Source organism: Sylvia atricapilla, chromosome Z (assembly GCF_009819655.1).
Source record: "Sylvia atricapilla isolate bSylAtr1 chromosome Z, bSylAtr1.pri, whole genome shotgun sequence".
Classification (NCBI taxonomy): domain Eukaryota; kingdom Metazoa; phylum Chordata; class Aves; order Passeriformes; family Sylviidae; genus Sylvia; species Sylvia atricapilla.
The window spans coordinates 62,578,431-62,592,225 of NC_089174.1; the positions used below are offsets into that span (position 1 = coordinate 62,578,431).

Consider the following 13,795-nt stretch of genomic DNA (forward strand, 5'->3'; position numbering starts at 1 on the left):
CTGATTATGCTCACCATTATCCTATAAAAATAATCCACAATTAATTGCTGCACTGTGCAAATTGCAGCAGAACAAGAATAGCTTACAGGCTTAAGGAAATGTATGGTAATGTGCACCCATGCTCTCCAGACACCTGAATCTCAATTTTAGTATTCCCAATGTCCTTCCAATGTCAGACTTAGTGATTTTTATGGGACTCATTATAGTGCATTTCTGCTGCAATTGGAAGATTCTTTAGCATGGTTCATGGCCCATACCTGCCAGATGAATTGCTATTGCATATACATGAGGAGAGAAAGAAATTCAGGCTGGCAAAATCAGTACTCCAGATTTGCTTTGGGAATGTTTTCTCCAGGATTTTAAGGGCTCAGGGCAAGAACTTGCTCTGATGGCCTTCCTCAACTCTGTATTCAAACCTGGCTATTAAAACTTCCTGTTTTTAGAATAAAGTTTTGTAAAATCTGTTGAAATAGGATTTACAGGAAGATTTAAATGAGATGATCCTGCCATTTTTTCAGAGAAATGAATGCTGACATTGAACACAAATAATAATAAAAGCTGGTGACCATGCAGCACTCAAGCAGCAGTGACATTCTGCAGTAGTAAGTGTTAGAGGAAATTCCACTGGAGATTTTAAGAAATGGTCAGAGAAATACATTTTTCACTAAAAAGGTGTGAGAACAAAAAAATATTTGAAATATCAAGGCCAAATACTTTTTTAGATGTTTCTTCATTACTGTGAGTCAAAATTAATATGATATTTAAAAATTATCAAACATACTTTGATTCATTATTGTTTGATAATGCAGCCATTGTCAGAGACATGTTCTACATGACCATGTACATGCTACCAATAGCCAAATTAAAAGAAATATTTAAAGATAATTTAAAAATTGCTAAGCTATGTCACTTGTTATGTGGCAATAACCATAACTATAAAGAAATAATCTTTCTTGCTTACCTGTAACCATATTTACAGTATCTCAAATCCACTTTTACAGTCAATGAATCCTTACCATGGTCTCTTACTTCCATTTTCTTTTTAGGTTTTGCTAACTTGCAGCATTTTTCCAAGTCAGTATTTCACAAAGAAATATTGCTTAACACATGGAAGAATTTAACTGTATTTAATGAGGTGCATGATAAATCTAGACACCATTTACTTCAGTTAAACTTGGAACTAGGTTTTCTGCTGAAAGAACATAACATTTATTCCTTTATGTAAAAAAAGTAAGACATAGCTATAGTCTTCATCTCAAAAGAGGAGCTGATTTAATGAAGAATGCGAGAATATTCTCTTCAGGACAGGGATAATCTGCTTTCAGGATAATCAAATAGAGTGGTTTGGCATTAGAGAAGTTGCTTTTTTCACTTCTCTGTAAAAAAAAAAAAAAAAAAAAAAAGGAAAGAGAGAGAGAGAAGTAAACTTTTTGTTTTAAATTACATAATTACGCAAATTTTCTTTTCAATAATCTTTCTGGACTGTGAGGGGTTTAAATGCTGTGAAGAATATTGACAACTGTCAGGCACTGGTCATGTCAAAGCTTAATCTGCATCTCACCTGGTAGCTAAGATGGTGATAGAGATTTTTTGGCAATGCTGCTCCAAGAACATGAGGACAAGGGTTGCTGTACTGTTATTTAGGTGAAAATGATTGTTTTGTGTTTGTTCGGCCAGGTTTTGGTAGTGGGAGTGCTACAGAGGTAGCTTCTCTGAGAAACTGCTGGAAGGTTTCTCATGTCCTGCAGAGCCAGTGCTGGATCCAGGATAGACCCTTGCTGGCCAAGGCTGAGGCCTTCAGTGAAGGAGGTGACATCTCTGGGATAACAGATACGAGAAGGAAAAGAAAAAATATAAAATGCACAGATGTAGTTGCAGCCAGAGAAGAGAGGAGTGAGAGGAGTTCCCATGTGCAAGGAGTAGCCCTGCAGACAGCAGGGCAGTGCAGAAGGAGGGGCAGGAGCTGCTCCAGGCTCTGGAGCTCAGGTTCGCCTGCAGCCCCTGGAGCAGCCCATGCTGAGGCAGCTGTGTCCCTGCAGCCCAGGGAGGGCACGGGGGAGCAGAGATCCCCCTGCAGCCCCTGGAGGAGCCCAGGCTGGAGCAGGGGGATGCCCAAAGGAGGCTGTGACCCCACAGCATTCCTGTGCTGGAGCAGACCCCTGACAAGACCTGCAGACCCATGGAGAAAGGAGCTCAGGCTGGAGCAGGTTTTCTGGCAGGGCTTGTGACACCAAGGGGGACAGTGGAGTAGGTGTTCGTGGAGGACTGACCCTGTGGAGAAGAATCCCACATTGGAGCAGCTCATGGGTAACTGCTGCCCATGGGATGGACTCACACTGGAGAAGTTTAAGGAGAATTTCCCCACGATGGAGCAGGGGAGGGACTCTGACTCTTCTCCCTGAGCAGCAGCAGGATTCTGTCATGCACTGACCATAGCCCCCATTCCTTGCCTGCTGGGGGAGGAGGGAGAGCCTGGGAAGGAGTGAGAGATGATGGGAAGATGTTTTTAAGATTTATTTTACTGCTCATTATCCTGCTATGATTTTGTTAGTCATATATTCAGCTAATATCACCGAGTTTAGTTGGTTTTGCTCATCACAGTAATCAATTTTTGATCTCCTCCTGTCCTATCTCAATTCCAGAATCTTTTCTTATACTTTCTTTCCTATGTCCAGTTGAGAAGGGGAGGGAGAGTGTGGCTTTGGTGGGTCCCTGGCACCCAGACAGGGCCAACCAACTTAAATGCTTTTCTAAAACCTTAGGCAGTACACTTAGAAGATGTTGTTCAAGGAAAAAGAAATAACTCAATGTGTTTTTTAGGAACTTTCAGAAAAAGATGAAGGCATGTTGCAATGCAGAGCCTTTACAAGGTAGAGAGGGGGAGTTCAATACAAAGAACCAGGATTCTGATATTTTTTTTCTTTTAATACAGAAGTTGAGCTTGTTATGGTCAAATAAATAGTGATACAATGAAACTTACAGTGATAGATTTTTGCAATTATGGTTAATCATAAAATTACTGCACTTCTTTGCTATTCATGCTATATAGAGGTTAGATTAGCACTTTCCTAACACGCAAGCTTATTGATCTTACAATATTTTGTAAGAATGGCATATTTAAACTGATTAACAGGCTAACTAGTGACAGACTGCAGTGTTTGGTATCTATGGTAGAAGCAGATCTCAAATTGATTGCAGTGGAAGTGACAAGGGGGATATTTGTAATCTTTTACAACACAGCTCAGTAAGAACTTTCCAAGTAAATTCATTGCATACTTGTCTAGTTCATAATCCACTTGGCAAGGTTTAAATGAGAGAGTTTACTACAGATTTGTAAAACATAGCAATATCTTTCATACAGGTTTCCCAGTGTTTCCAGTGCGGTTTTTACAGCAGTTTTTATATGAAAGTGGTTACTGTAAACAGATTGAAAGCTGTCAAAATAAGTAGTTTGATCAGAATTCAAGCACACATATGCACAGAATGGCAGCAGAAACTTTTAGTCAAGAGGTGATTGCACTACTGTTCTGACAACAGCAGTAGTCATTAATATTATTTTTTGTTTTGTTTCTTGTAAAGAATTTTTCAGCCCATTATATAGATGAGTCCAAGCCTCTGCTACTCCAAAGTCTGTTAAATGTTCCTCTGTTCAACATGGGAAACAACATATCCAATGTGAGATTTAGCTAGCAAAACCCCCGAATTTTCTTGGAATAAGCATTTCACTAATGATTTTAAAGGAACTGGACTTGTTTTTCTTACCATTGTCGGGCAAAATTATGGACTTTGTTCCAATTATTTTTAATCATAACAGATTTAAGAACTAAAGTACTGCCTTCTATTCAACCAACAGCATACTGATAAACAACTTGATTTCTAGGGAAAAAAAAAAAAAAAAGAAAAACAACAACAACAAACAAACCATAATGGAAAATAATCCATGATACTAGAAAAGTTAAAGTCAGAAAAATTCAAATTTATTCTGTTTGATGTTTCCCTGGTGAAGCTAGAGCTAATCTTACGTTTACACAATACACAGTGTTGGGGGTAAGATTTGCTTCTCTTTTTTTAACTTATAGAATTTTTTCCATAAGTTGCTTAGAAACTATCTACTGGGTGCTTATAAGTACTCAGGCAGAACAAATGGGCCAGAAGAGAGGAGTTGTAGCACCTGGCTACACTCCTTTGGGTCTCTGAGGAGTTTCTCTCAGATGGGGACATACCTCGAGTTTTGGGGCAGGTAAAGGGCAGGGCTGGAGGCAGCTTCTCTCTCTTGCTCTGGGCACTGGAGAGAGGTCGGCCAGGCTGCTGCTTGCCGCGGGAGGAGGTCACTGTCACCACCAGGTGCGGTCCTGGGGAATCTGCCATCGCCTGCTCGTGTGCCCCGGCACTCTGAGCTCCCCTCCCGCCCTGCTGCAGCGGGGCCGGCCCTGTCCCGCCCTTGCAGCTTGTTTTTTTTTGGCACTGCTCATTATTTTTGCTACAGTGCGGCCCTGCACCCCACCCCTGTCTGCCGGGGACATCCTGCACTTCCAGCTACCAGCTCGAGACTTTCCACTGTTTCCAACTTGCTGCTGTTGGAGTCCTGCAGGGGCACGGAGATCGAACTGCCCTGGGTTTTGTGAGGCAAAGCCCTCTAGGTTTCTTGGTTCTGTTTTGTTGTTAATGCTGTAGCTGTTGTTTGTTTTGGTTTGTCATACATATTAGTAAAGAACTGTTATTCCTATTCCCATATCTTTGCCTGAAAGCCCCTAATTGCAAAATTATAATAATTTGGACGGAGGGGGTATATATCCCTCATTCCAAGGGAAAGTCCAGCTTTCTCTAGCGGATATCTGTCTTTTAAACCAAGACACACAATGAAGCGGAAAACACACTGAAAATGACTGAAAACAGATGAAATTCAAGAGCCTATCTACCTGTTTCCTTTTTCCTGTATTTTTTTTTTTTTTTTTTTACTGATACCCTGCCGCAGAGTCGTGCGGTGGTGAGGTGCCACGACCTGCTGGCTAGAAGCGCCATAAAAAGAGATCCTGCAGGCACAGGCACACTCCCTGCCTACAGTGTTTTCAGAGCTCTTTTGTGAGTGCTGAACTGCACAGCCATGACAGTTGCCACTTTGGGCAACACAGGAAAAATAAGGCAAGATGGAGGCCTTTCATCTTCCAGAAGCTTTCTTTATTCTCTGGGGTCCAGGGACAGAAGAACCAAGGAGCTCAGGGGAGCAGAGATTATATAAGGAAGTCAGGGGGTGGGGTTTTATAATTTGGCTAGTGGAGTGAAGGATTGAGAAAGGGATCAGGGAGAGGACTGAAAAGAGACCAATCAACTGGGGTAAAAACCAGGAACAGTGTAAACAACCAATAGGGGGAAACAAATTAACATAGAACTGTAAAGCCCCATGGGTGTGAACCACTCTAACCAGGTGTCACCTAACTAGGTGTCTCTAGGAGCAATCTCCTACAGAGACTTCCCCAGGGGAGCTACCCCAACTTGAACAGCCTAGAGGCTGCAAACTCTCCAAGGGAGAGCAACACCATCAGAGGATGGCTGAGGGGCCCTCATGAGGTCCTATTTTACACGGTTCAGAGTGAAAATCCATATGCCTAAAGTGAAGTGACTTTCAAGTAGAAGGACTTTGGGGGTGCAGACGTTATATCTATAAACTTTTTGGAGGTAATGCCTGAAAAGAAAGTTTTTTGGTTTTGTTTTTGTGTTTTTTTGTTTTTTTTTTTTTTAGCTGTCTGAATTGAAATTGAAAGAATCACCTTTGTTTTCTAGAAACCAATATTACAAGGATGACTTGAAAAGGAACAACATAGCAGAACATGAAAAGTCAGAAATTCTGACAATCTCAGTAGATCTGTCCCTGAGGGTATTCAAATGCAGATCAGAAAATAAAAGATTAAAACATGCCTCTTATTGTTGATTGCCTATGTTTATTGTGACTACATCAGGCTTGACATGCACTGGTAGTAGGTGTAAATCCATATTGTATAAAGTCTTGAAACACTAATGTGGACAGATTTGGGACCAACACTTCAAGACAATCAGTGGGGAGTCTTTGGGAACACAAGCAGAATAAAATAAAGGACCTGCATAGGAGAATTCATAGAGTAACTTTTCTGATGAAAAATAGGAAGCCTGAAACAAAAGGAAGAGTCAGGAATTCTGAGAAGAGCATTCTCCATATTTACAAGGTTTGTTTGATTCACTAGTCAGATATTTAAATATGTGCTTGGCATGTTCACTATGCCTTTTCATAATAACAGCAGTAAATAGGATGAAAAGTGATAATCTTATTGTATAATAAGGACATTTGGTTTTCAGAGATGTTTCCAATGGGACAGTGAGGCAATTTATTTCAAAGACTGAGTAATTTCTTGCTGTGGAAGACTCTAATGTAAGGCTAAGTAAACATTGTTCAATTTATGGTGGTGTCAGCCAGGGATGAAAAAGATGACCTCTTCAGAGCTTTTCTAATGCTATTTATATGTTATCTCTTATTATATTAATGCTTATAATTTTCCTTCCTAACAAAAGAACTAGAAGATGTATCAATTTAAAATAAACCTACATTCATTCTCACAGGAAACATGTTCATATGGAGCAAGGCTTTAAGATCTCTAAGAATTTCCTATTCTGAATATGTCTCACATTTGAAAGTGTAGAAGTCTTATCTGTGGGTGTAATTAAAATTCAACAGAAATCCATAAATGGCGCAGAATCATTAGTATTTCTAGACAGTTAGGATCATAAATCATTTGTGAAACTTTATCAGAAACCCAGAGAAAATAGCTTTTCTCTTTGAAATAGACTAAGACATGACCTTCAGTGTTTCTGTTCTGTGTGGAGTTACAGCAATTACTTGTAGAATTTTAAAGTTAATATTATACGAGTGCTTTCAAGAATGTGACAAACTGCCGCTATTTCTCAAACCTTTATACTGTAGGCACAGTATTAGTTGTATTGTTAGACCTGGGATAACCAAAGTGGAGCTGTTTCTTGTGACAAACTTTTCTTTGACAAGACCAAAACCAAATGCTGCTTTACTCTCTGGACTCTGAAGTAGTTTCACATTTCTGTTAACAGTCTTGCATCTTTTCTCCTACCATTTGCTTTTTCTTCATGACACACTGATAAAGCTTAGATTAAAATGCATTTCAGCAGGAGCAGGTCTGAAATGTGCCTGACAGGAGGGACAGCAACAAGAACTTCAGAACAAAAGGCATCTATTTGCCTAAAGCTGCGGAGCCATCTTCAAGGTGTGAGGTTGTCAAGTGTCCAATCAACAACACTATGTGTAACACAATGAATCATCCCACAGATGAGTAATTTGCAGAATAGAAAAGAGATGGGGATTATTGAAGGAAGTCAGGCTGCCTGTGGCAGGTGAGTGATTGAACCACTGGGTATTTCTAGTAATAATCTGAATTCCAAAAACACAGAGATGCTTCTGTAGTCTGTTGGAGGTCCCTTAGCAACACGATTCAGAGGTGTTCAGCATATTTGAGACTGAATATATTAAACACGCTAATGCAAAATTTAAGTTTAGAATTTTTTTACATCCCCTAGCAATTGCTTTATTATGCTAGCTTTCATCAGAATTGATCAAGTTCAGCTGGTGTGCCAAATGTAGTTTTTTTTTCCTCAGGAGCAAGTTGATTCAGTTCTCCAGTGTTGTGCAATAATTTCTTCATTAGAACTTTTTTTTTTTTTTTTTTTTTTTTTGTCATAGCAGCACTTCAGCAATTCAGCAGGTTGGCCTTATATGCATTTTTATGATGATTTTTTTTCAACATTTCCTCCCTTTGCTGTATCTAATATGTAAACATGAGGGACAAAAGATTGGCCAGTGTTTCCATAACGGTGTGGACCTCTGTGGGCTCATGCATATTCACTATTATTAGATGGCTCATATGCCTTTAACCTACCACTTAATGGAGCACAAATCAGTCAAGATTTGCATTTTGCTTGCTATTCAAGTTTTCAAACACATGAGCTCCCTGCCTAATGACAAGAATATTTATCCAGGTTAATTGATAAAATATCCTCAACATAAAGTGCTCTAGGAAACAATTTCAGAATACTTACATGTTGTATTAACATCTCATTATTTTATTCAACAACCCCAGAGCAGGTGGGAATGTAGGATGAATGATATATGTTTCCTAATGGCATTTTCTCTAGAAAAAAAGCTCATCTACATCTCTTCTCTTTTATCTGTATGTTCTTTTTTTAAGACCTAAGCATCCTTAAAGATCTTTTCAGCCTTAACTAACAAGATATGAATTCAAACACAGAAGTTGTTATAATTTGAATACTGAATGGTTTAATTGCTTGCTGTATTTTACAGTGAGTTTTAATAGAAAATTTAAAATAAAAAGAAGAGGAAAAACCAGCAGAATTGCCACAAAGTCATAAACAATACATAAACAGGAAAAGAACTGAATTTCTTAAATAAATGATTCATTACAAGCTAGTACTCCAAGATTTTTTCCCATCTTTGAAGTTACACCTTTTTTTGCCCAAGGACACCTTTCTAAGAATTTGCATCATGATAAATATGTGTCTTTTAAGAAGTGAAGCACAGATAAAATAGATGGCTGGAATTTGCTGTGGAATGTCACACACTGTAAAAACTCCAGTATCTCAGGTTAAATAGTTGTAGGTAGTACAGTTTATTCCTGTTACCTATGAAATATTTATGTAGCTGATTTTCCCCCTATATTATTATGTGTTTCATTACAGGTGATTTCAAATCGTCTCAGTATTAAATTTATTGGCAGCAGACTGAAAGTATACCCTTGTACTTTACTGATCTGGTGGGAGAAGGAAGACTAATTGATATTACTGTAAATGTAAGTAAAGCCAAATCCTTCTCCTCCACTACTGAATTGAATAAAACTAGGGCAGAGGAGGCTGTTTGTCAACAGCAAGTTATGATGTAAACCAATTAGAACAAGTCCTGTTTTATAAATAGGAATGCAGTATCACCTTTTTAAGCTATGGACAAATCTCTGGAGTTTAGGAGGATATGTCTATTCAATACATTTATTTATATAATGTAATAATACTTAATGACCAGTTATAAATAAACAGCAATGTGCCTCTAAAGCAAGTCTTTTAAGTGTTTAATTCTCATGAACAAATACTTAATTTTGCTCTTTCAGACAAAAAAAAAAAAAGTGCTGTCAATTTTTTTTTCATGTTTTTCTTTAAAGGTGAGAGAGAAGCTTTCTGTTTGGTAGTCTTACTCATCTTCCTGCTCTAACATAATTCCCTTTTGTAGCCTCTTCCATTTCACAAATTCCCTCTCCATTTCCCAGCTCAAAACAAAGAAAAAATGGGCTTGCTACTTTTCTATGACAAACAGAACAGCAGGGAAAAAAATATGACTCATTCTTGCCTATTTTTTATATATTATGTTCACTAATATTTTTATATGTAAGTATATTTTGCTTAGGTTGTCTTTTATGTCATGCCCACAGCCACCCACTTTCCTGATGTTTTAATGTCAGCCAAATGTTCTGCCAGGTTTGGGAACAAAAGCTCCTCAGGAGAAGGTTGTTTTGTTGATGGGAGATTACCAGAAAAACCCAGCTGTTCTAAGCAGTGGTTTTGATATCATTATTAGTTTTATCTACTGTATCAATAATGGACACATGAGAATGGTTTTAATGAAAATTAAATTCTAATTGCAAGGAGGATTAACTGACCTACCTGTCTGTTCCTTCTGAAATTCAATATTAGATAACATATTATTGTATGCAGCATTTCCTGTTTACGTCCTACTTTATGCTCTGGAGAACAAACCCTTCTGAGTTCAGAGATTTCCATCCAGACATAAATACAGGCAACCTTCCCTGGCACTACCGAGCTGCTCACAGCAGGGTTGGCTCAGAAGTTCCTCAGGACAGTGGCAGATCCTGACTCTGGAGGACTTCTCAGAACACAGTGATTCTGTCTCTGCCCTCTTTTGCTGCCTGGCTGAAAACAGACTATCATACTTGGATTTCTCTGTGTTTTTCCAGGATCTATTCATGTGAGTACCCCTTAAGCAAGAGATGGTGATTTTAACAGTTCACGAAAGAGTTTGTATCACTCCATATTGAAATTATTTTCATTACAAGATCAATTATTCTGCCCACAATTACAAACATCAAAAATTTTCCTAACTTAGTTGATATTTTCTAAGTTTGCTTTTGTGGGTTTTTTTGTTTGTTTGGTTTGGTTTTGGGTGTTGTTTTGTGGTGTTTTTGTTTTTGTTTGTTTTGTTTTGTTTTTTTCCCCCACTGGGCCACTTTCTGTTCCATCCAATGTCTCCTAAGTTTTTATTAGGAGGGAAAATGTGTATTCATGTTCTGTTTACCTTCTCCATTCTAATCGTTATTATCATAATATCTATGCATTGGTTCTTTTTTAATAATGTATTGTCTTACCCCCTTAAGCTATCTTTCTAAAATATATGTGCCCTTCAACACCTTTTCCTCTCCTTAATTTTCTTTAAGTCATGTCCTTCTTCAGTCTATTTTTTTTTCATTTCTCTTTCAGTTTTTAATTCTAAACTACTCCTAAATATTGCCATGTGTTTAATCTCTTAAATTATTGGAAGAGTGGACAGACACAGGTGTCTCAGACTTCCAAAATACTTTATTAGTTGCTTTTTCTGCTTCCATTTCCATGTCTCCTTAATAGTCACCTCTGTCGTGAAAGCCCAGCATTTCCAAAGGAGTACAAATTTTGCTCTCCATTTTGCAGTAGATGCTTTTTGGTTCCCAAAAAATATCAAATAACAGTTTAAGCTGGCAAGAGTCTTGTTATTTGTCATATTCTTTAAATAGACCAGATATTTTAGGAGCAAAACCAGAAATCAATGAAGAGCTGCCGTGCTTTGTAGTAAATATTCACTGAATAATTTCAGTGTGAGATTTTCTACTACACCAGCTTAGTAAGATAAATCACTTGATATTAGTACTAAATCTTTTTAAAAGTTAGTTGTCTTCTTTACAACTTTTCTGAATGAACAAATATATCCCCCTCCTTTCAGTCCCTGTCTCCTTCAGAAATTGTGTCTGGAAAAAGGAGGGAAGCAACAAGTAAAGTTGTTTTTTCCCCCAAAGTATCTGGTCTATTTCTGCATATAATTGATATAAACTCAACTAAAATGAGTATTGATCTGAGGACAAATCTAGCCCTAGAAAACTTCTGTGTTTGCAGTGAGCTTCACTAAGAAAAAAGGCTGTTAAATATCGTTACTTTTTTCACTTGTAATACTATCTAGTGTAAAACTAGCAAACTTGATGATTATAGGATTCATATTATTCTCCAAAGTGAAAAGAAGGTTATCTGGTTTAAGATTTGAGCAAGTACTATATAGAATAACAAACTTAATAATTAAGAAATTCGATCCATTTTGTTTTGCTGAAGTATCTGATCTATTTGGTCAAAGACACTATAACCCCAGAGGTAGCAGACCTCTTGAGCCTCGCAAAACTGCTGCTGTCCAGGAAGAGAAACAGAGAACGATACAGAGCTGGGAGGGGGCAGAGAGAGATTTTTATTGGAAGCTGTTAAAGTGGTTGCTATGAGACCTTCTCCAGCTAACACAGGCACAGCAGTGTGTGAGGCTGGTAAATCATAGCTCTTGCATTATAGCTTCCCTTTCTGCCTCTTTTTTCCACTAACACAGCTTTTATAGTTGTTTAAGATCAGAGAAAACACCTGCCAGTTGCTTTTTCTCCTGTTTCAGTCCCTTCTGCTGCTTCATGCAAGATGGAGCTAGAAAATGCAATGATCAGCTCCGCGAGCAGTGCTTCAGCAGGCTCCAGAGAGTACAAGGTGGTGATGCTGGGAGCAGGGGGAGTTGGCAAAAGCGGTAAGTTTCAGCAACAATATTTTGGGAGAGAAAAGGGTGAATAAAGAGTGTAAAGTTCACCGGAAAAGGACATTTTTTAATGAGGGGTTTCATTCTTTCTCTTGCACATGGCTTGGATAAAAGACTATAGTTTGTGACTGGGGCAATGAGTCAGCTTAATTTGTTACAGATTGAAACGCTGCAAGCCTTTTAAATTGGTTATTCGTGTAGGGCTGACCTTGGGTCTGTTGTGTGTGACGAGAGAGCAGCCAGGCTTCTGCTGCTGCTGTGAGTTCAATAGCAAGTGCCCATGTCACTCTCCCACTTGGTGAGGGGGGGTGGTTTGCTGGACAGTGTGGATGTAACTTGTTGGCCTCAAGGTCCTTGTGCTCAGCCAGAAATCAAACTAACTGCAAAGTCAGGTGCACAGAGTAGACTGTGGGAGATGCCTGCAGTGAATCTGTTGTGGGGTGGGATTTTTTTGTTTGTTTGGTTTGGGTTTGTTGTTGTTGTTATTTTGGTTGGGTTTGGTTTGGTTTTTGTTTTGTTTTGGTTTTGAGGGTTTTTAATTTTTTTTTTTTGTCAGTGTTTTGTTTTAGGTTTTTTTTTGTTTTGTTTTGTTTTGGGGTTTTTTTGGTGGGATTTTTGGGGGGGTTTTGAGTGTCATTGTGCCTCTAGTGGGTTTTAGTCTCCTCTCTGGTCGGGACAGGTACAGCATGCCTGCCTGTGTCTCACTCCAGGCAGATTTGCAGCATATTTTAATAACCCTGTCTACAGCTGGCAAGACATGCTAGTGTCTGACAATGATATCTCTTCAGAGGAGTCATTATTTTCTCTGGACAGTATTTTTTTTTTTTCCCAGATATTATCAGCTTTGATTTATTCCCACTGAAATCAGCATTCTCTGTTCTTACAAATACTTTGCTGAACATGCAGAGTTTGTCTCAGAAGTCAGTATATTGAGCTGGCCACACAACAAGAATTTGATTACGTCTTCTGGAAATTCAAAAGAATAACAGAAAGATAAACAAAATTACAAAAATCAGGATAATATAATATAATATAATATAATACAATACAATACATCCTGGCTAGATTCCAAGGAATTTTCAGGATAAATACTTGTGACACTAAACTGCAATACTGTGTGGATCAAACAAGTTTAATTTATATTCAAGCAATAAGATGAAGTATGGTGCAAAAAGTTAAAAATTGTAAGTGAACATGATTTTCTTTCTGCATCCATAATCTTTGTGGGTTTTTTATATTTGGCTTCAACTTCAGTGGCACATCTTTCAGTGGAAGCTACTCCCATCAGTATTGCTTAGACAAGCAATCAGTTCTTGCACAGATGTTAGTACATAATCACCATACAAAATGAGAAAGAACAAAATATTGGTAACTTCAGAATAACTTTCTGAAATTTCAGATTATCTTTTCCATAGAAAAGCAGGTATCCAGGATGTGCCAGCTGGAACTTTCAGAATTTTTTTTCATTACTTATGTCTTTTTAATTTTTTTTATTCTGTATTTTTTCAACTGAATGTGTCAAAAAAATGGCAGCAATTTCCCTCCTCCCCCAGAATATACTTGTTGGAATAATGCAATTTTGAAAATTTGTTCACCATGAAGTATTACAAACCATTCTTCATTCACAGCATGACTGAATCATAACAACCAACTTTACATGTATGTGGAGGAAATTTCTGAGTTTCCATTTACTATTAGATAAGAGTTGAAATCACAAATTTAGTTAATTCAAATCTCTATGTTCAGAAAATGCTAGCTGCTAATTTAATGAGAATAAAGTGTTTAAATCTGTGGATTCACCAAGATATAATACCTCTCTAAAGCTGAGCAACACATAGTTAACAAGTAGAATTGTGTGGTCTAAAGAAAAAAAAATTTAAGTGGATATTTATGAAATTTTATGGGATT

The 13,795-nt window shown here is 37.9% G+C and overlaps 1 protein-coding gene across 1 annotated transcript in view; it reads left to right on the plus strand.

Moving 5' to 3' along the window:
• Positions 1-11,775: 11,775 nt before the first annotated feature.
• The window catches only part of RIT2 (Ras like without CAAX 2), a 185,049-nt gene continuing 183,029 nt past the window's right edge, over positions 11,776-13,795 (plus strand). Inside the window, exon 1 of the mRNA XM_066339790.1 lies at positions 11,776-11,878. Within this exon, the coding sequence (XP_066195887.1) occupies positions 11,776-11,878 (103 nt within the window). The remainder of the gene's footprint in view (positions 11,879-13,795) is intronic.